Source organism: Eleutherodactylus coqui, chromosome 8 (assembly GCF_035609145.1).
Source record: "Eleutherodactylus coqui strain aEleCoq1 chromosome 8, aEleCoq1.hap1, whole genome shotgun sequence".
Classification (NCBI taxonomy): Eukaryota; Metazoa; Chordata; class Amphibia; order Anura; family Eleutherodactylidae; genus Eleutherodactylus; species Eleutherodactylus coqui.
The window spans coordinates 205,888,386-205,910,426 of record NC_089844.1 but is presented as its reverse complement, the minus strand read 5'-3'; the positions used below and the strand labels follow the sequence as shown (position 1 = coordinate 205,910,426).

The following is a 22,041-nucleotide window of genomic DNA, read 5'->3' as shown; positions in this document are numbered from 1 at the left end:
TCCCAGTATACTCTACACATGTGAGCTCTCTTCTACCGCACTTCCCGGCAGACTGCAGTTTGTCTCCACCCACTCAAGTCTAGTCACGTGGGCGTGACATCACACAGGTCCTGCGGGCATAAATCCCTCTTCCACACCACCTCTACTCGAGGCAACCCAAACAACCAATCAGGTTTTGAATGGTGTGGAGGTGGTGTGGGATTTAGCATCTTTTAGGACCACGTGACCTCTCCTGCCCATGGTAATCACATGACTCCCGCGACGTCAGCAGGCCGGCAGTAGTGGAGGGAGCAGCGTGCCGGTCCGTATGAGCAGTCAGGGGCCGTCGGGTGATGCTGCTAGCCGGAGCCAAGTGAGTGCCCACTGCCTCCGGGCCGCCAGTACCACTGATAGCGGGCGGTGACTGTGCCCCCCCGCTGACCCTGATGGCGGGCAGTGACTGTGCCCCCCGCTGACCCCGATAGCGGGCAGTGGCTGTGCCCCCCCGCTGACCCCGATGGCGGGCAGTGGCTGTGCCCCCCGCTGACCCCGATGGCGGGCAGTGGCTGTGCCCCCCGCTGACCCTGATGGCGGGCAGTGACTGTGCCCCCCGCTGACCCTGATGGCGGGCAGTGACTGTGCCCCCCGCTGACCCCGATGGCGGGCAGTGACTGTGCCCCCCCGCTGACCCCGATGGCGGGCAGTGGCTGTGCCCCTCGCTGACCCCGATGGCGGGCAGTGGCTGTGCCCCCCGCTGACCCCGATGGCGGGCAGTGGCTGTGCCCCCCGCTGACCCCGATGGCGGGCAGTGGCTGTGCCCCCCGCTGACCCCGATGGCGGGCAGTGGCTGTGCCCCCCGCTGACCCCGATGGCGGGCAGTGGCTGTGCCCCCCCCTGACCCCGATGGCGGGCAGTGGCTGTGCCCCCCGCTGACCCTGATGGCGGGCAGTGGCTGTGCCCCCCGCTGACCCTGATGGCGGGCAGTGGCTGTGCCCCCCGCTGACCCTGTTGGCGGGCAGTGGCTGTGCCCCCCGCTGACCCTGATGGCGGGCAGTGGCTGTGCCCCCCGCTGACCCTGATGGCGGGCAGTGGCTGTGCCCCCCGCTGACCCTGATGGCGGGCAGTGGCTGTGCCCCCCGCTGACCCTGATGGCGGGCAGTGGCTGTGCCCCCCGCTGACCCTGATGGCGGGCAGTGGCTGTGCCCCCCGCTGACCCTGATGGCGGGCAGTGGCTGTGCCCCCCGCTGACCCTGATGGCGGGCAGTGACTGTGCCCCCCGCTGACCCTGATGGCGGGCAGTGGCTGTGCCCCCCGCTGACCCTGATGGCGGGCAGTGGCTGTGCCCCCCGCTGACCCCGATGGCGGGCAGTGACTGTGTCCCCCCCTGACCCTGTTGGCGGGCAGTGACTGTGCCCCCCGCTGACCCTGATGGCGGGCAGTGACTGTGCCCCCCGCTGACCCTGATGGCGGGCAGTGGCTGTGCCCCCCGCTGACCCTGATGGCGGGCAGCGGCTGTGCCCCCCGCTGACCCTGATGGCGGGCAGTGGCTGTGCCCCCCGCTGACCCTGATGGCGGGCAGTGGCTGTGCCCCCCGCTGACCCTGATGGCGGGCAGTGACTGTGCCCCCCGCTGACCCTGATGGCGGGCAGTGGCTGTGCCCCCCGCTGACCCTGATGGCGGGCAGTGGCTGTGCCCCCCGCTGACCCTGTTGGCGGGCAGTGACTGTGCCCCCCGCTGACCCTGATGGCAGGCAGTGACTGTGCCCCCCGCTGACCCTGATGGCGGGCAGTGGCTGTGCCCCCCGCTGACCCTGATGGCGGGCAGTGGCTGTGCCCCCCGCTGACCCTGATGGCGGGCCGGAGGCTGTGCCCCCCCCTGACCCTGATGGCGGGCAGTGACTGTGCCCCCCCCCTGACCCTGATGGCGGGCAGTGGCTGTGCCCCCCGCTGACCCTGTTGGCGGGCAGTGACTGTGCCCCCCGCTGACCCTGATGGCGGGCAGTGACTGTGCCCCCCCCCTGACCCTGATGGCGGGCGGTGGCTGTGCCCCCCGCTGACCCTGATGGCGGGCGGTGGCTGTGCCCCCCGCTGACCCTGATGGCGGGCGGTGGCTGTGCCCCCCGCTGACCCTGATGGCGGGCGGTGGCTGTGCCCCCCCGCTGACCCTGATGGCGGGCGGTGGCTGTGCCCCCCCGCTGACCCTGATGGCGGGCGGTGGCTGTGCCCCCCCGCTGACCCTGATGGCGGGCGGTGGCTGTGCCCCCCCGCTGACCCTGATGGCGGGCGGTGGCTGTGCCCCCCGCTGACCCTGATGGCGGGCGGTGGCTGTGCCCCCCGCTGACCCTGAGGGCGGGCGGTGGCTGTGCCCCCCGCTGACCCTGAGGGCGGGCGGTGGCTGTGCCCCCCGCTGACACAAGTACTGAACACCCCCTGGTGTTAGGCCACCTCAGTGTCTGCAGTCCCCTCCGCGGATGCTGCCCACCTGATCCCCATAGATGTGTGAAGGGATTTGCCTCCATTCCTGGAGGAGCTTCAGATAGTGATGGGGGATGGGCGCACAGATATGGCCGTCTAGTTGCTCCATAGGATTGAGATCCGGACTTTGGGTTGGCTAATGAGGTCTGCAGACGTTGTGCTCCTCCACACTGCGTGCCGTATGACATGGCGCTCGGTCATGTTGGTGGAGACACAGAGCTGTACCAGAGTATGACCACAGGGGAGGTGATGCCACATTGTCCGGGAGGTCTCTATACCCCTTGGTGTGAAGGGCGGTCTTCACTATAACCAATGGTCCTAGGCCTTCCCCATTGTCAGCTCTACACCTGGTGACATCCCCCCCACCAGATCCCGTTGTCAGCTCTACACCTGGTGACATCCCCTCACCAGACCCCGTTGTCGGCTCTACACCTGGTGACATCCCCCCACCAGACCCCGTTGTCAGCTCTACACCTGGTGACATCCCCCTGCCAGACCCTGTTGTTAGCTCTACACCTGGTGACATCCCCCCGCCAGACCCCGTTGTCAGCTCTACACCTGGTGACATCCCCCCGCCAGACCCCGTTGTCAGCTCTACACCTGGTGACATCCCCCCGCCAGACCCCGTTGTCAGCTCTACACCTGGTGACATCCCCCCGCCAGACCCCGTTGTCAGCTCTACACCTGGTGACATCCCCCCACCAGACCCCATCGTTAGCTCTACACCTGGTGACATCCCCCCCACCAGACCCCCGTTGTCAGCTCTACACCTGGTGACATTCCCCCACCAGACCCCCGTTGTCAGCTCTACACCTGGTGACATTCCCCCACCACACCCCGTTGTCAGCTCTACACCTGGTGACATTCCCCCACCAGACCCCCGTTGTCAGCTCTACACCTGGTAACATCCCCCCACCAGACCCCCGTTGTCAGCTCTACACCTGGTGACATCCCCCACCAGACCCCCGTTGTCAGCTCTACACCTGGTGACATCCCCCCCCACCAGACCCCCGTTGTCAGCTCTACACCTGGTGACATCCCCCCACCCGACCCCGTTGTCAGCTCTACACCTGCTGACATCCCCCCCCACCAGACCCCGTTGTCAGCTCTACACCTGGTGACATCCCCCCCCACCAGACCCTGTTGTCAGCTCTACAGCTGGTGATATCTAACCACCACCAGACCCCATTGTCAGCTGTACAGCTGGCGACATCCCCCCGCCTGACCGCGTTGTCAGCTCTACACCTGGCGACACCCCCCCCCCCCACCAGACCCCGTTGTCAGCTCTACACCTGGCGACATCCCCCCTCACCAGACCCCGTTGTCAGCTCTACACCTGGCGACATCCCCCCCCCCCTCACCAGACCCCGTTGTTAGCTCTACACCTGGTGACATCCCCCCCCCCACCAGACCCCGTTGTCAGCTCTACACCTGGTGACATCCCCCCCCCCCAGACCCCGTTGTCAGCTCTACACCTGGCAACATCCCCCCCCCACCAGACCCCCTTGTCAGCTCTACACCTGGTGACATCCCCCCCCCACCACCAGACCCAGTTGTCAGCTCTACACCTGGTGACATCCCCCCCCCCCCCACCAGACCCAGTTGTCAGCTCTACACCTGGTGACCCCTCCCTAATATCACACTGGGCGTCCCGTCCATCCCGTCAGTGCTGCCTAAGCCGGCACACCCATTAACCTCTTGTAACGTGACTGAGGAGTCTATGGGTGCGGCAGCATCATCTGTGACTGTTCACAGTAAATACAGTACTGGAAGCAAGCTCTTACAAGAAGTACAGCACCAGAACCAAGCTCAGTACATAGATGGACCTCATAGCAAGTAACTTAGCACTTGTGGGCTGACTGGGGCACCTCGGAGGGGAGGAGGAGGAGGATTCATGTAGCTCCACAAGGCACTGCTGCAGGGAGGAAGAGGACCATCTGTCTGGAGAGACTTGAGGAGGGGCAATTGTCCCCAACCTACACCCGCCTGGTATCGCCCTCACAAGTTGGCGCCCTGTGCGATTCCCGTAGCAGAATGGGATTGTCCCAGTGAGAGGAACCAAGTAATCCTGTAGATGGGAGACCTTGTAGCGGCCAACCATCATACATAATGCTACAGCGGCTCCCAAACTCTCAGGCCTAAGGGGGTTCTGGCCTAGTACCTGCCCACTCCTTCCTGCCAGTCTTCTGACTGCATCTTCACCTCTCCGATCTCATGCTCCTCCGGTCCGGGGGGTCACCTCACCTCCAGCCGGCCAGATCCTCTTCTTCCTGTGATGTAGCCTACATCCCTGGCTTTCTCCTTCCGGCAGGTCGGTGTACCCGGTCACTAGTTATGTAGCGCTCACTGCCTGGGAGGGAGTGCTGAATCCTCGGCAGTCTGTTTTGGCTCGCTGGCGCTGCGACTGGGTATGCGTGGTGTCTCACCGCGAGTGTTCGTCTAATGTATGGGTGTGATGGTTTTATAGCCTCTACATTAGTGTTGGGGGTCACCAGGCCAGAGTGTTATTAGCCTCTACATTAGTGTTGGGGGTCACCAGGCCAGAGTGTTATCCCTGCTGTAGATCTCCCATAATCTCCAGTGATGCATGAAGCCCCCTCCGAGGTTCATTCCGGTCTTGATACGTCACAGACGCTCGGACTGCCAACCTCTTCTGTGATGGGATGTGAAGTTGCCTTTTACTATAGTAACTGTCATATGTTGTGTCCGTGACAATCTAGGAAGGCCAGGAAGTCACGCTCCAGTCCTGCCATGACAAGGTTGGCATACGGCGGGGCCACTTTACTGCCCGCCTATTCTGGCGAGTTGCAGGAATAGCTCTTTGCCGGAAGCAGTTGGCAGCGACTGCCACCAGTGTCCGTGTAATAGCGCCAGGCCGGCTTCACGGGTGTATCTACACATGTAAGGTATGTGCAAGCAGGGCACCGTGAATGTAACTGTCAGTTCATGGGCTTCCTTCACACGCGTGTAAGTCACCTGTGCATCCGCGCACCAAAAGCCCCATAGAAGTCAGTGGGAAACACGCATATACTCGTGCGAATCCCCAGACCTTGGTGGCACCAGTTGGGCATAATCCAAGTTAGTCAGTAAAGCTGGCAAGTGAATGTGGGTGCGCCTGCCATTCTCTGGTTTGGGTGAGGTGGCAGCACCTGGGGAACCCCGGTTTTCAAGCTTGCTAGCTGTGCTGCAGGTTCCCCAAGTGGTCACACACGGGTGGGCCGAGGCGCAGGAACGCCCTACGGGCACAGATGCTGGGGGTAGTGAAGTCCAGAGCCGAGGTCAGGGAGCACAGCCAGAACACAACCTCCCTGACATCCAGCCTAGGATGTGCTTGCCTAATAGGGGGGCAGAAAGGCCATCTCTTCTCCTTAGGGAGAGCACTTAGACGGGGACTGAGGAGACTCAAAAGGCCGTTCAGGCTCCTCTGGGTAATATGCAAATAAGGGGGATGGAACAATATCCCTAACAGCTGTCTATGGAGTCTGGCTTGGCTTTTAATTCCGAGTCGTTACAAGGCTTGTATTAAGGGTCGGACATTGACTTGCAGGAATGCTGCCTCCAATAGGTGGCGCTGCAGCGGTATTTACCTAATATTGGTAGTGATTGGAGGGGAATGCCTGGGAGGGGGCGCAGAGGATGAAGCAGCAGCGCCACACTGCCCCTTCCCTGCTGTGATGGAATCACGTGGGGACATTTGGGCTTCAAGTGGTTCTCAGAGCTGTTTGCATTTTGTGCCATGTGCCGTGCCCTTACAGACGCCCCCTCTCCCGGCCGTACCCCCCCCTGAGGGTTCATGATGGGTGCAGCCGGGGGATCTCCCCGTGTTCTTTGTCGGCCTCTCTTAGGCTCACGTCCGGGCGGTCTTTCACCGCATATTACGCTATGATGGGAACGTTGTTGCAAAACTCGAAGGGTTTATCTGCCTTAAAGTCCCCGCTTCCCTCTCCCGACGGCCCCACGTTCAGCGCTGCAACCCCAGTGCCCGCCGCTCAAAATGCGGTAGGGTCTGGCGGTCAACTGGCAGGCTTCAGTAGCCACAGGAGAGTTGGCAGGTGGCCGTCCGCCACTCCGTTGGGCGAGCGCCGTGGCTGCCGGAGAGGGGAGGGTTGAAGTGCCGCTCCTTTGGCTCTTGGCCGGTGATGCTGCTGGACATCGGGGACCTTCCTTACCTGATTGGCCAATCCATCTTAGTGTGTCGGTGAGTTCCCATATAAAACCAGTTTTGGTCCCTACTTCAGTTACTGGCCCGGTGTGCCACATGCTGAGCGATGCGGATATCCTGTGGCGAGCGGCGCTGCCCATAAACGGGGTGATGTGTTACCTGGCAGCGAGTACAGAGCAGACACTTGGCTTCTATTCTTGTCGTGTCACATGAGCCTGACGGCCGGGACATTGTGGCCACAAGCCGGTCAGTTCTGTCTTGTCACGCTGGTCTGCAGGGCGTTGGAGGACGGGTCCCGCTCCTCTGCTGTCTGTCCATTGTATAGTGATGGGAAGAGTGGAGGTAAGTGGACCTAGCGGGGCCCACGGGGCCCCTCTCTGCATCTGCTTTGTCAGTAATCTGCTGTCAGCGGACCCCTCTGGCCAGGCAGTGCTGTCGCAGGGTGGTGGGACATGTGCTACATCACTGGTTATCAGTTTAGTTGGGATAACGGGATGATCCAAGGACCCTAGAGAACAAACGAGAGCCTACTGTAACTTTTTTTTTTTGTGGCCGGGCAAAACCTATTAAGAGTGGAATTTTCTATGCCAGCTTTAAAGGAGTTGGGCACTTGTAGGCTATTGATGGCCTGTCTTCAGGATGGGTCAAGATTAGCGGGGGTCTGTCGCCTGGGAACCCCAACTGATGAGCTGATCGCCAGATCAGTACACTTATGTACTGAGCTATATTCTGCAAGAAGCAGACAGCTCCGTTCGAACTCCAGTGGCCAAGCTTGGTATTACAGTCATTGAAATAAGTGGGATCTTTGCCTGTAATACCAGACCTGGCCACTGAAGTAAGAGCGCAGCTGTCTCCTTCCGGTAGAAATCAGCACAAGAATATCGGCCTGGTGGCAGACCGTGACAATCTACTACTGATGGCCTATCCTGAGCACAGATTATTGATGGTTTTAGGGCTCCCACACACTTGCGTTTTTTGCTAACGCGATTGTCAATGGGACTTTCTAAAGCTAAAAATGCAACGTACCAAAAACTGAAGTTGCGCTGCTCTGTGATGCGTTTTTAACATTAGTAAGTCCCATTGACAATCACGTTATCAAAAAACGCAAGTGTGTGGGAGCCCTTACAAGGGAACTACTCCTTAAGGACCGAGCACAGTGAATATACGGCACTTGGTCCTGGGCTTTAATCACAGCCCATAGTAAAAATAGAGTGCGGGATTAAAGCTTCTGAAGTCAAGCAGCAGCCGGTGGGATCCTCGGCCGTTAGTCACAGCTGAGAGCCCGAAGGAGAAGGGAGGAGCGGTTTTCTTTCCCTGGTAAAGAGTGCTCAATAAGTGCTATGTACTAAGACGTGGAAGGTATGGTTTCTTCGACTACGTGAGCTGGCAGTCATGTGACCACTGGGCCCACTTCTTGAAGCAGAGCTGCATGGGTCCAGCAGACCCTGATCAGCTCTGCCAGTGACTATTGTCACTACAGTGGATATTTTCCCCTGTAACTGGGGCTCCTATGGCTGCGGCTCCTATGGACGCCCCAGCTACAGCGGGAAAGTGTAATTAAAAAAAAAAAAGTGAATGACCCCTAGAGGTCTTATGACGCCATATTAGGTCAAAGATGTAGGGGGGAGGGGGGGCAGGTTGTATATAGATTACATGTGGGGGGTATCAGGATATTAGGTCAGAGATGTATGGAGGGACAGGTTGTATATAGATTACATCTGGGGTATCAGGATATTAGGTCAGAGATGTATAGGGGGACAGGTTGTATATAGATTACATGGGGGGGTATCAGGATATTAGGTCAGAGATGTATGGGGGGACAGGTTGTATATAGATTACATGTGGGGGGGTATCAGGATATTAGGTCAGTGATGTATGGAGGGGACAGGTTGTATATAGATTACATGTGGGGGGTATCAGGATATTAGGTCAGTGATGTATGGAGGGGACAGGTTGTATATAGATTACATGTGGGGGGTATCAGGATATTAGGTCAGAGATGTATGGGGGGACAGGTTGTATATAGATTACATGTGGGGGTATCAGGATATTGGGTCAGAGATGTATGGGGGGACAGGTTGTATAAAGATTACATGTGGGGGGTATTGGTATAGCAGGTCAGATGTATGGAGGGGACAGGTTGTATATAGATTACATGTGGGGGGTATCAGGATATTAGGTCAGAGATGTATAGGGGGACAGGTTGTATATAGATTACATGTGGGGGGTATCAGGATATTAGGTCAGAGATGTATGGGGGACAGGTTGTATATAGATTACATGTGGGGGTATCAGGATATTGGGTCAGAGGTGTATGGGGGGACAGGTTGTATAAAGATTACATGTGGGGGGTATTGGTATAGCAGGTCAGATGTATGGAGGGGACAGGTTGTATATAGATTACATGTGGGAGGTATCAGGATATTAGGTCAGAGATGTATGGGGGGACAGGTTGTATATAGATTACATGGGGGGGTATCAGGATATTAGGGCAGAGGTGTATGGGGGGACAGGTTGTATATAGATTACATGTGGGGGTATCAGGATATTAGGGCAGAGGTGTATGGGGTGACAGGTTGTATATAGATTACATGTGGGGGGTATCAGGATATTAGGTCAGTGATGTATGGAGGGGACAGGTTGTATATAGATTACATGTGGAGGGTATCAGGATATTAGGTCAGAGATGTATGGGGGGACGGGTTGTATATAGATTACGTGGGGGGTATCGGGATATTGGGTCAGAGATATATGGGGGGACGGGTTGTATATAGATTACATGTGGGGGTATCAGGATATTAGGTCAGATATATGGGGGGACAGGTTGTATATAGATTACATGTGGGGGGTATCAGGATATTAGGTCAGATATATGGGGGGACAGGTTGTATATAGATTACATGTGGGGGTATCAGGATATTAGGTCAGATATATGGGGGGACAGGTTGTATATAGATTACGTGGGGGTATTGGTATACTAGGTCAGAGATGTATGGGGGGACAGGCTGTATATAGATTACATGTGGGGGGTATCAGGATATTAGGTCAGAGATGTATGGAGGGACAGGTTGTATATAGATTACATGGGGGGGTATCAGGATATTAGGTCAGAGGTGTATGGGGGGACAGGTTGTATATAGATTACATGTGGGTATCAGGATATTAGGTCAGTGATGTATGGGGGGACAGGTTGTATATAGATTACATGTGGGGGGTATCAGGATATTAGGTCAGATATATGGGGGGACAGGTTGTATATAGATTACATGTGGGGGGTATCAGGATATTAGGTCAGAGATATATGGGGGACAGGTTGTATATAGATTACATGTGGGGGTATCAGGATATTAGGTCAGATATGTGGTGGGACAGGTTGTATATAGATTACGTGGGGGGTATTGGTATACTAGGTCAGAGATGTATGGGGGGACAGGTTGTATATAGATTACATGTGGGGGTATCAGTATATTAGGTCAGAGATGTATGGGGGGACAGGTTGTATATAGATTACATATGGGGGGGTATCAGGATATTAGGGCAGAGATGTATGGGGGGGGCAGGTTGTATGTAGATTACATGTGGGGGGTATCAGGATATTAGGTCAGAGATGTATGGGGGGACAGGTTGTATATAGATTACATGTGGGGGTATCAGGATATTAGGTCAGAGATGTATGGGGGGACAGGTTGTATATAGATTACATGTGGGGGGTATTGGTATACTAGGTCAGAGATGTATGGGGGGGACAGGTTGTATATAGATTACATGTGGGGGTATCAGGATATTAGGTCAGAGATGTATGGGGGGGACAGGTTGTATATAGATTACTTGTGGGAGGTATTGGTATACTAGGTCAGAGATGTATGGAGGGACAGGTTGTATATAGATTACGTGGGGGGTATTGGTATACTAGGTCAGAGATGTATGGGGGGGACAGGTTGTATATAGATTACATGTGGGGGTATCAGGATATTAGGTCAGAGATGTATGGGGGGGACAGGTTGTATATAGATTACTTGTGGGAGGTATTGGTATACTAGGTCAGAGATGTATGGAGGGACAGGTTGTATATAGATTACGTGGGGGGTATTGGTATACTAGGTCAGAGATGTATGGGGGGGACAGGTTGTGGACAGTCTTGCATGCTCGGTAGTCGGTGATGGGATGGGCTGGGTGTGAGGCAGAGGAGGTACTAGAGGGAGCAGCATGGCTGACGGCATGGAGGTGGAGTAGTCTGTTATCGTTCCTGCCCGCCACCATGTACAGTAAGTTGGTCGGCTGTGATAAGTGATCCCGCCCGTTTACACTGAAAGGTCCGCCGGTCTGTCGTTTAGTCGGCGCAGTGTTTACACTGAAGGAATAGGGTTCAGACCCTCGCTGGTTGGTGCAGAGCCGAAGGATGATGGTTCTGTGAAAGCACCCTAGTGGGCCGGCAGAGTTGTGGAGGGGCGCGAGCGTTGTTTGGGTGGGCACACAGAAGGGAGCTGTAGCAGTAGTCCGCAGGAGTCCTGTATGTGCCGGTCCCGGAGAGCCCCTCGCTATATAAAGCCTAGTGAATGTCAGCGGGGTCAGGCCATGTCCTCTGCTTGGAGCGCCGGCCTGGATTAGGAGGCATTGATGCAGCATGAGGTAGTGAGTGGCGGTAAAAATAGACCCACAGATCTGGCGGGTGAGTCTCTTGGTTCTGGAGGCTTTGTACTTCATAAGAAGCGAGGAAGATGCCAGCGCCTTGTGTCTGCAGCCGGGCAGTCCCACCCCGGTGACCGCAGCGCAGGAAGAGACTAGTGCCTCCTAAGACACTCCTTAGACTGGCGGACTCTTAAAGGGGTTGTACAAGATACACAAACATGGCTGCCCTCTTAGAGGATGACCTCCACAAGGGCGGTGTAGTACTGCGTCTACACTGAAGTGAATGGAGCTGCAGTAGCAGGAGTGCGGCGCTGGGCATGGAAGAAGTCAGCCGTGTTCTTATAATCCAGGACATCCCCTTTAATCCTTTCAGGGTACCACAGACCGCTGCTTCTATTGGGGTTGTCAACAGGAGAGTCTTTAACGTTACAGCAGAAGCATGTCGGTGGCACTTGTAGGAACAGAGCTGTAGCCGTGTGAGGTAGGCTCAGCTGGGGGGCAGCAGAGAGCTGTCTGTTCTGCCTGTCCGTGGGGGCCGAGGGCTGACGGGGGCTTTGTTCTGCCTGTCCGAGGGCTGACGGGGGCTTTGTTCTGCCTGTCCGAGGGCTGACGGGGGCTTTGTTCTGCCTGTCCGAGGGCTGACGGGGGCTTTGTTCTGCCTGTCCGAGGGCTGACGGGGGCTTTGTTCTGCCTGTCCGAGGGCTGACTGGGACTTTGTTCTGCCTGTCCGAGGGCTGACTGGGACTTTGTTCTGCCTGTCCGAGGGCTGACTGGGACTTTGTTCTGCCTGTCCGAGGGCTGACTGGGACTTTGTTCTGCCTGTCCGAGGGCTGACTGGGACTTTGTACTGCCTGTCCGAGGGCTGACTGGGACTTTGTTCTGCCTGTCCGAGGGCTGACTGGGACTTTGTTCTGCCTGTCCGAGGGCTGACTGGGACTTTGTTCTGCCTGTCCGAGGGCTGACTGGGACTTTGTTCTGCCTGTCCGAGGGCTGACTGGGACTTTGTTCTGCCTGTCCGAGGGCTGACTGGGACTTTGTTCTGCCTGTCCGAGGGCGGGCGGGGGCTTTGTTCTGCCTGTCCGAGGGCTGACGGGGACTTTGTTCTGCCTGTCCGAGGGCTGACGGGGGCTTTGTTCTGCCTGTCCGAGGGCTGACGGGGGCTTTGTTCTGCCTGGCCGAGGGCTGACTGGGGCTTTGTTCTGCCTGTCCGAGGGCGGGCGGGGGCTTTGTTCTGACTGTCCGAGGGCGGGCGGGGGCTTTGTTCTGCCTGTCCGAGGGCGGGCGGGGGCTTTGTTCTGCCTGTCCGAGGGCTGACTGGGACTTTGTTCTGCCTGTCCGAGGGCGGGCGGGGGCTTTGTTCTGCCTGTCCGAGGGCGGGCGGGGGCTTTGTTCTGCCTGTCCGAGGGCGGGCGGGGGCTTTGTTCTGCCTGTCCGAGGGCTGACTGGGACTTTGTTCTGCCTGGCCGAGGGCTGACGGGGGCTTTGTTCTGCCTGGCCGAGGGCTGACTGGGACTTTGTTCTGCCTGGCCGAGGGCTGACGGGGGCTTTGTTCTGCCTGGCCGAGGGCTGACTGGGACTTTGTTCTGCCTGGCCGAGGGCTGACTGGGACTTTGTTCTGCCTGGCCGAGGGCTGACTGGGACTTTGTTCTGCCTGGCCGAGGGCTGACTGGGACTTTGTTCTGCCTGGCCGAGGGCGGGCGGGGGCTTTGTTCTGCCTGGCCGAGGGCGGGCGGGGGCTTTGTTCTGCCTGTCCGAGGGCTGACTGGGACTTTGTTCTGCCTGTCCGAGGGCTGACGGGGGCTTTGTTCTGCCTGGCCGAGGGGCCGACGGGGGCTTTGTTCTGCCTGGCCGAGGGGCCGACGGGGGCTTTGTTCTGCCTGGCCGAGGGGCCGACGGGGGCTTTGTTCTGCCTGGCCGAGGGGCCGACGGGGGCTTTGTTCTGCCTGGCCGAGGGGCCGACGGGGGCTTTGTTCTGCCGGGCCGAGGGGCCGACGGGGGCTTTGTTCTGCCGGGCCGAGGGGCCGACGGGGGCTTTGTTCTGCCGGGCCGAGGGGCCGACGGGGGCTTTGTTCTGCCGGGCCGAGGGGCCGACGGGGGCTTTGTTCTGCCGGGCCGAGGGGCCGACGGGGGCTTTGTTCTGCCGGGCCGAGGGGCCGACGGGGGCTTTGTTCTGCCGGGCCGAGGGGCCGACGGGGGCTTTGTTCTGCCGGGCCGAGGGGCCGACGGGGGCTTTGTTCTGCCGGGCCGAGGGGCCGACGGGGGCTTTGTTCTGCCGGGCCGAGGGGCCGACGGGGGCTTTGTTCTGCCGGGCCGAGGGGCCGACGGGGGCTTTGTTCTGCCGGGCCGAGGGGCCGACGGGGGCTTTGTTCTGCCGGGCCGAGGGGCCGACGGGGGCTTTGTTCTGCCGGGCCGACGGGGGCTTTGTTCTGCCGGGCCGAGGGGCCTTGTTCTGCCGGGCCGAGGGGGGCTTTGTTCTGCCGGGCCGAGGGGCCGACGGGCCGACGGGGGCTTTGTTCTGCCGGGCCGAGGGGCCGACGGGGGCTTTGTTCTGCCGGGCCGAGGGGCCGACGGGGGCTTTGTTCTGCCGGGCCGAGGGGCCGACGGGGGCTTTGTTCTGCCGGGCCGACGGGGGCTTTGTTCTGCCGGGCCGAGGGGCCGACGGGGGCTTTGTTCTGCCGGCCGAGGGGGGCTTTGTTCTGCCGGGCCGAGGGGCCGACGGGGGCTTTGTTCTGCCGGCCCGCGTTGTGCGGGGCGGCCCGCAGCTCCCATCGCTGCTGTTTTGGACCTCATACGTCTCTTTTGATGGCTTCTCATTGCATCTTTCTCGTGGAGACAGGATGACCAGATGTGCAGTTCTGGCGTTGGCTTCACTTCCTGGCGATCTGCATCTTGTGGAATATTGGTGACGTTGATAGATGGGACTGTTATGGACGCAGCGGCACCAAATATGCTTTGGGGGGTTTAGTTTATCTTTATAAATGTGGCAAAAGCTTTTCTATAATAAGGGTTTTGCCTCCGACCTGCAGGACCCATATGTCCCGCTCCCCTGTCACTGCGCCACTTCTCCCCCCGCAGTGATGTCACTGAGTGGCGCAGCGGCTGAGCATGCCGGTCAGCACTCCGTTCACTTCCATGGGAGTGCAGGAAATACTCCACTTGGGTATCTTGGCCACTGGAAGTGAACGGTGCGCTTGTGTGACCAGCAGGTCCTCCTGGCGGTAAGGAGGACGGGGGACAATGGCGACCCCCCCAACCACCCGCCATTTAGAGCTTGTGATGCTGGTACATCTATGATGAGACTTGCAGGCCGCCCTTGAAGTGCATGGACTGTTGAGGAAAGTGGAGCAGATGCTCATAGATAGCAGTTTAGTTCTTGTTTCCTAGGCAACAGATGGCGGTCTTCGGACTGTGATGGAGACCTCTTTTCCAATATCATAAACAAAGTGGCGTCTGGTAATCAATTGGATTCCAGCTTTCATTTGTCAGCCTGGTTGCCTGCTACAGGCGGGGGCTGCTGTTGCTTCCCCTAAACATATGTGGTGGCCGCATACCCCCATAGCAGTACTGGCACCAACAGTCTTGGAGTTCACACCTAGCAGGATTGGGGCAGGTGTTCTGTAGTGGGTCCTCCCTAAGATCCAGAATATGTGAAGCTCCCCTCTGGGCCGTCCTCGCCGTCTGGGGGTGTAGACTCCCGGGTCTCCGAGGACAGAATCGTAGGCCTTCATTGTTCACACGGATGCTTTAGCAGCCCTCCATCATGTTGTGGCCCTGGCAGCAGGCAGACCTGCACGCTGGATAGACTCCTTAGGCTCGTTCCATCTCAGTATTTCCAGGGAGTCGGATGGAACGTTGCTGCATACGTGAGGATGTGATGTATCTGCCCCCTTGGCTACACTGAAGTATCTCGTACATACCTGCATGTAACCTCCACACCAGGAAGTCCACGGGTTTGCATCCCCGACGCTACGCATCCACATGCAGACATCAGCGTGTCACGTCTGTTTATTTATTTATTCCACGACATGGATATCAAATCTAATAATGGTACTGGTGTACCTTGACTCCACCGGAAGTGGTGGGTGTACACCAGGCTTAGGCTGCTTGACAGCAAGGTGATGCCCCCACTTCCTGATTGGCTGTTTGCAAAGTGGACCGCCAGATTAAGAGTGGGGATGGAGAGCGGCAGACCAACAGGGGAGATGCCACAGCAGCTGGCAAACAGCGAAGACTCCTGCAGCGCCGGGGACATTCAGGTGACTTTGACAGCAGGAGACGGAGACTGGAGGAGCAGCAGGGGAGATGCCACAGTTACAGCTGGTGGGCAGCAACAGAGCACCGGGGTCAGCATTGGTGCCGCAGCTGCCTGCACATAACACTCATAGCGCCCTCTCCCTGCTGCCGCAGCAATACTATGTACCTGGCGTCTTCCTATTCAAATAAGTGGGTAGGCAAAGTCAACCATCCGTAAGGTGGACTAGAACCAGGCATGTGAGTCGCTGACAACCATCTCCTTTTGTTGAATTACATTAAAACCAGCATGTAAAACCTGTTCGTGGCATAAAGCTGGGGTGAAAGTGTGGCAAGGGTCCGGGCCGGGGCAAGGAGCGGGGCTCGGCAGAGCAGCGGATGGATCGGGTTCCGGTGGACCAGATGTGCTGGACCTTTCATCTCAGCCTAACTGATGACGGGGCTTCATGCTTTGAGACACCTTTTATAGGGGGATTTTAATATAACTCAATACAGTTAGTCGCTGTCACACCTCCTGCTTCTAATTCACCTGGAATTGCACCATTCCACTAGATTTTTACCTACCCACAATACTTTGCATCATCCTCTGCCCTCAGGGCGTCCTCTCGTTAAGCCGCAGCTTGCGGATGATCAGTCGTCCTCCCACTACATGGGTAACGCATCCACTGACCTCTATCTGGATTGGCTCCAGCTTTCTCTGACTATCAATTCAGATGAATGGGAGAAGTATTCGGCATCAGATCCCGTGTGTGAACGCGGCCTAACTTACCAACCACGGGTGGATGCATTCTATACTTAGTATAACTTGTACTCATTTCTATCTCTGCACATTCTAAGCTGACCAGTCCAGTGGGCGGAGCAATCAGTGATCGGCAGTTATCTGTTTATGACTGTACATGCAGGGAAGGTTGTCAGTCTCTGATAGGACCTCCCACTGGACTGTTCATCAGTCCGCTCGGCTCCTTCTGCCCTAGATCATGCTGCCTGCAGGATAGACTGTACGCTCCAGCTGACAGACTCCCTTTAAAGGACCTGAGTTCTCTACAACACCCCCCCCCCCCCCCCCCCCCGATTCTTCTCACCCTCATTTACTGCTGTTTGCACCATTTCATGTTTGTTAGTTCTGATTTTTTTGGGGTGGTTTCCCACATTTTTGTGCTGTTTTCAATCTACTTTCAGGGAGGGGGATGTAGCAAGACTAGCATTCTGCCAGTAGTTCACTGTCCTGACTTTCCCTCACTTCCATGCTGCATTGCACTGTCTTTAGTCCAATCAGCAGGGAGGCAGTATATGAATGCCCACCCCTCTGCTCTCCCAGGACAAGCAGGCATGTAGAGACATTGTAGCCAAATGGTTAGTAAACCCACTATAGTATGTGTAATGTGTGCAGACTCCCACATGCTGTAACAGGAGGGGCAGATTGTGGACATCGCTATCTGCAGATCTGTCAGCTTGCAGCCTGTAAGTGCAGGAGCTTTCCTGTGAAGATGGCAAGGGAGGGGGCAGCTGAAGAAACTACTCCTTGTTACTACAGAAGCTCTGTACCTACTGGCAAGGTAGATTGCAGAGGGGTTGGACGGGAGCCCCCTAGTGGCTTATACGTGTAAGACGCTTCTTGCTCCTTCATGTCTGTCTGACAGTTGTTTCCAGTTACATCTTACTTCTCCCATTAGGAAGAGCATTCCTGGCTCGCGGCATAGACTGATGGACCTGACGTCGTGGGTCATCCTTCCTTTCCTGCTCGGCAGTGTTGGGATCTACGGTCTGTTGAAGCTCTTGCAGAGACTTCGTAGCAGTGCTTACATCCAGGATGCCGTGGTGGTCATTACTGGCGCTACATCGGGATTGGGCAAAGGTAAGGCATTACCAACGGCCTGCTAGAGCCATCTGCTTTAGAGTCCCACCTGTAACGAGGGGCTTGTCCATATTTGCCGATTACACCTGGGTGAAGCCTGATAACCCCATGCTATATCATCTATGAACCTGGCTCTGTATATTGCCACTTTTAGAATCGTCCATCTACCATTTGCTTTGAATGAATGTGTTTCTGTAAAATGTCATACATTTTTATTGTTTGTGATCCGAACGTCTGGTGTGCGATGTCACTAAAGTAACAAACGGATTAGGCGGACTACAATACCCAGAGAGATGACCAAAACTGGGATTATTTAGTTTAGAAAACTCTTGCTGAGGGGCGCTCTAATAACTATGTATAATATATCAGGGGTCAGTACAGAGATCTCCCCCATCATCTATTATACCCAGGACTGAAACAAGGGGGCGCTCTAATAACTATGTATAATATATCAGGGGTCAGTACAGAGATCTCTCCCATCATCTATTATACCCAGGACTGTAACAAGGGGGCGCTCTAATAACTATGTATAATATATCAGGGGTCAGTACAGAGATCTCTCCCTTCATCTATTATACCCAGGACTGTAACAAGGGGGCGCTCTAATAACTATGTATATATATATCAGGGGTCAGTACAGAGATCTCTCCCTTCATCTATTATACCCAGGACTGTAACAAGGGGGCGCTCTAATAACTATGTATATATATATCAGGGGTCAGTACAGAGATCTCTTCCATCATCTATTATACCCAGGACTGTAACAAGGGGGCGCTCTAATAACTATGTATAATATATCAGGGGTCAGTACAGAGATCTCTCCCATCATCTATTATACCCAGGACTGTAACAAGGGGGCGCTCTAATAACTATGTATAGATCTATCAGGGGTCAGCACAGAGATCTCCCCCATCATCTATTTATACCCAGAACTGTAACAAGGAGGCGCTCTAATAACTATGTATAATATATCAGGGGTCAGTACAGAGATCTCTCCTATCATCTGTTATACCCAGGACTGTAACAAGGGGGCGCTCTAATAACTATGTATAATATATCAGGGGTCAGTACAGAGATCTCTCCCATCATCTATTATACCCAGGACTGTAACAAGGGGGCGCTCTAATAACTATGTATAATATATCAGGGGGCAGTACAGAGATCTCTCCCATCATCTATTATACCCAGGACTGTAACAAGGGGGCGCTCTAATAACTATGTATAATATATCAGAGGTCAGTGCAGAGATCTCCCCCATCATCTATTATATCCAGGACTGTAACAAGGGGCGCTCTAATAACTATGTATAGATATATCAGAGGTCAGTACAGAGATCTCTCCCATCATCTATTATACCCAGGACTGTAACAAGGGGGCGCTCTAATAACTATGTATAGATATATGAGGAGTCAGTACAGAGATCTCTACCATCATCTATTATACCTAGGACTGTAACAAGGGGGCACTCTAATAACTATGTATAGATATATCAGGGGTCAGTACAGAGATCTCTCCCATCATCTATTATATCCAGGACTGTAACAAGGGGGCGCTCTAATAACTATGTATAATATATCAGGGGTCAGTACAGAGATCTCTACCATCATCTATTATACCCAGGACTGTAACAAGGGGGCGCTCTAATAACTATGTATAGATATATCAGAGGTTAATACAGAGATCTCTCCCATCATCTATTATATCCAGGACTGTAACAAGGGGGCGCTCTAATGACTATATATATATAGATATATTAGGGGTCAGTACAGAGATCTCTCCCATCATCTATTATACCCAGGACTGTAACAAGGGGGCGCTCTAATAACTATGTATAGATATATCAGGGGTCAGTACAGAGATCTCTACCATCATCTATTATACCCAGGACTGTAACAAGGGGGCGCTCTAATAACTATGTATAGATATATCAGGGGTCAGTACAGAGATCTCTGCCATCATCTATTATACCCAGGACTGTAACAAGGGGGCGCTCTAATGACTATGTATAGATATATTAGGGGTCAGTACAGAGATCTCTCCTATCATCTATTATACCCAGGACTGTAACATGGGGGCGCTCTAATAACTATGTATAGATATATCAGGGGTCAGTACAGAGATCTCTCCTATCATCTATTATACCCAGGACTGTAACAAGGGGGCGCTCTAATAACTATGTATAGCTATATCAGGGGTCAGTACAGAGATCTCTGCCATCATCTATTATACCCAGGACTGTAACAAGGGGGCGCTCTAATGACTATGTATAGATATATTAGGGGTCAGTACAGAGATCTCTCCTATCATCTATTATACCCAGGACTGTAACATGGGGGCGCTCTAATAACTATGTATAGATATATTAGGGGTCAGTACAGAGATCTCTCCTATCATCTATTATACCCAGGACTGTAACATGGGGGCGCTGTAATGACTATATATAGATATATTAGGGGTCAGTGCAGCAGTAGCATGCTGTATATCAGCAGGTTAGAAGTCCCACTACATATTGTACCAGCACTTCATTGTTTCTACACGTTTCTGGCCTTTAGCTGACGCATCAAAACTTTCTGAAACTAGAAAAAAAAACCTTTTTATGAGTTTTCCATATTTGCTGTTTTTTTTTTCAGAATGTGCCAAAGTATTCTATGAAGCTGGAGCTCAGGTTGTGCTGTGCGGGCGGAATGAAGAAGGGCTGAAGGATGTGATAAAGCAGCTGTGTCTGATAAGAGGCGGCGCCATGAAGGTTGGTATGGTTAGTAAGTAGTCAGATAGTCTCTTGTTCCTGCAGACGCGCGCGCTATTGTACGCAGGCGCACATATATACACATGCACACAGGGACACTTCTATATACACATTTTTGTACTTGCCTGCATCCAATGTGGTCCCACTGGCAGGTATACCGGCTGCTCTCTTCTTGGGGCCCTCTTGCATACTTGGGCCCCTGATGCCCCCCAGGCCTGCAGCCATGAACAGAGGGAGGGCCGGTGAGGGGAGGTCAGGGCTGACCAGGCTCTCACCCTGCAGCTGCTCCTCCTCAGCGTCGCTCTCATGTTCTCTGCAGTCTTCTTCCCTCCTCCGTTGTCAGTCTGCTATCGGCACTCCTCTATTACTGTCTGCACTAGACAGAACAAGCCGATAGAAGATCAGCTACTGACAGCAGCGCGGAGGTGAGGGGACTTACTGCACAGCCGGCGGGCCACATAAAATGAGGTGGCGGGCCTTGTTTGACACCTGTGCCTTAGATCTCTCTTCTGTCTAGACGGCCTCTGATATTAAGGCGGCTTGGCCTCCGTGCAGCTCGTCATGTGGCGGCCGATGCAGTTCTTTTATCTTATTGTATCCTAAAACCTTTACAGATAATGTTTACAGTCTGTCCTTCTCCCGACCTAAACAATAAAAAAAAAGCAGAATTGTTACCACCGCTTCCAAAAAAGCAGAAACCAAGTAGAATTTATATCACACGGCGAGCAGTAAAGCCAAACGGAATGTCAGTACAGCGTTTCCTGGTTACCCCGCCTCCCAATAAAGGACTGAATAACAAGTCCCAGGTACCCGACAATGGTAACAAGAGAAACTAAAGCCGCCTCACACCCCAGTGATGGAGGAATAACGCTAAGGGGCTCCGGATATGACCGTTTGTGTTATATAGAAGTATTGCCTAACGGCGCCACCTAATGCGCCATCCGACTTACTGCAACACTTTAACTCAAGAGGGAAGCCCATCTAACGGCTGCTAATGACTTTCCTTTGTACTACAGTTTCATAAGCCGCACATGGTGATATTCGACCTCTCGGACGTGGAGGCTGTGGCAAGTGCAGCCAGAGAAATCCTTCACCTTGTGGGGAAGGTGGACATTCTGATTAACAATGCGGGGGTCAGTTACCGTGGGGCCATTGTGGACACCAAGCTGAGTGTGGACAGAACCATCATGGACACTAACTACTTCGGACCAGTTGCACTGACTAAAGGTGAGTAAACAGATCACATTATGTGTCTGTGGCCGGATATCTGCCCCCATGACTCTACGCCGGGGCACATACAGACAATGGCCAGCAGGACTATCTACAGGGACCTAGAAGGGCTGCGGACCCTTTCACTTGACTGTGTTCCCCATCATTCTGCACTCAGTACCCCATAATGACAAAGTGGCAGCAGAGGGGGAGAAATCTATGTGCCTTTTCCCTTCGTCATCATGACAGCATACACCTGGAGGTTGCTCACCTGCTGACCTGATGGGACAGGAAGAGGCAGAACATAAAAAGCACCTCCCCTCCACCAAACACCAGTGTTTTTCCTGTCCCTTCAGGACAGGAACGGCAGAGCTCCAGCGACGCTGTCCCATGCCGGAGGAGGACTTACCGGCGAAGCGGCGGCGTTTTTCTTCGGGCAGCCCCGGCAACCCCAGTGGGAAGGACCCCATCTGGGCGCTTTCCGGGGACTGCGTGGGCCGGGGTCCAAGTACGGGCTGCCGGCACCACTGCGGCCGTCATTTCAGGCGGCGGCCGCCATCTCCGGTGGGCCTGGGTCCAAGGACGGACTTTCCGGCGCCACCGCGGTCGCCAACCAGGCGGCGACCGCCATCTCTGGGTCCCGGCTGTAGCGGGCGGAACACAAGGAGTGTGACGCCAGATGCTCCGCAAGAGGGCGTGGCCTCGATGGAGCGCACAAAGGGGGCGTGGCCTGGCG

General features: G+C 55.2%; 1 protein-coding gene across 3 annotated transcripts in view; it reads left to right on the top strand.

Annotated features, from left to right (window-relative positions):
* The first annotated feature begins 201 nt into the window (after positions 1-201).
* Positions 202-22,041, top strand: part of DHRS7B (dehydrogenase/reductase 7B) — a 45,466-nt gene continuing 23,626 nt past the window's right edge. The window contains exons 1-4 of one of the 3 annotated variants that reach the window (XM_066577250.1): positions 202-352; positions 17,169-17,350; positions 19,981-20,096; positions 21,113-21,323. In XM_066577250.1, the coding sequence (XP_066433347.1) occupies positions 333-352; positions 17,169-17,350; positions 19,981-20,096; positions 21,113-21,323 (529 nt within the window). In that variant the 5' untranslated portion in view covers positions 202-332. Of the gene's footprint in view, positions 353-6,831; positions 6,958-17,168; positions 17,351-19,980; positions 20,097-21,112; positions 21,324-22,041 lie in introns of those variants that run through there. The other 2 variants (XM_066577248.1, XM_066577249.1) reach the window with 2 other exon arrangements.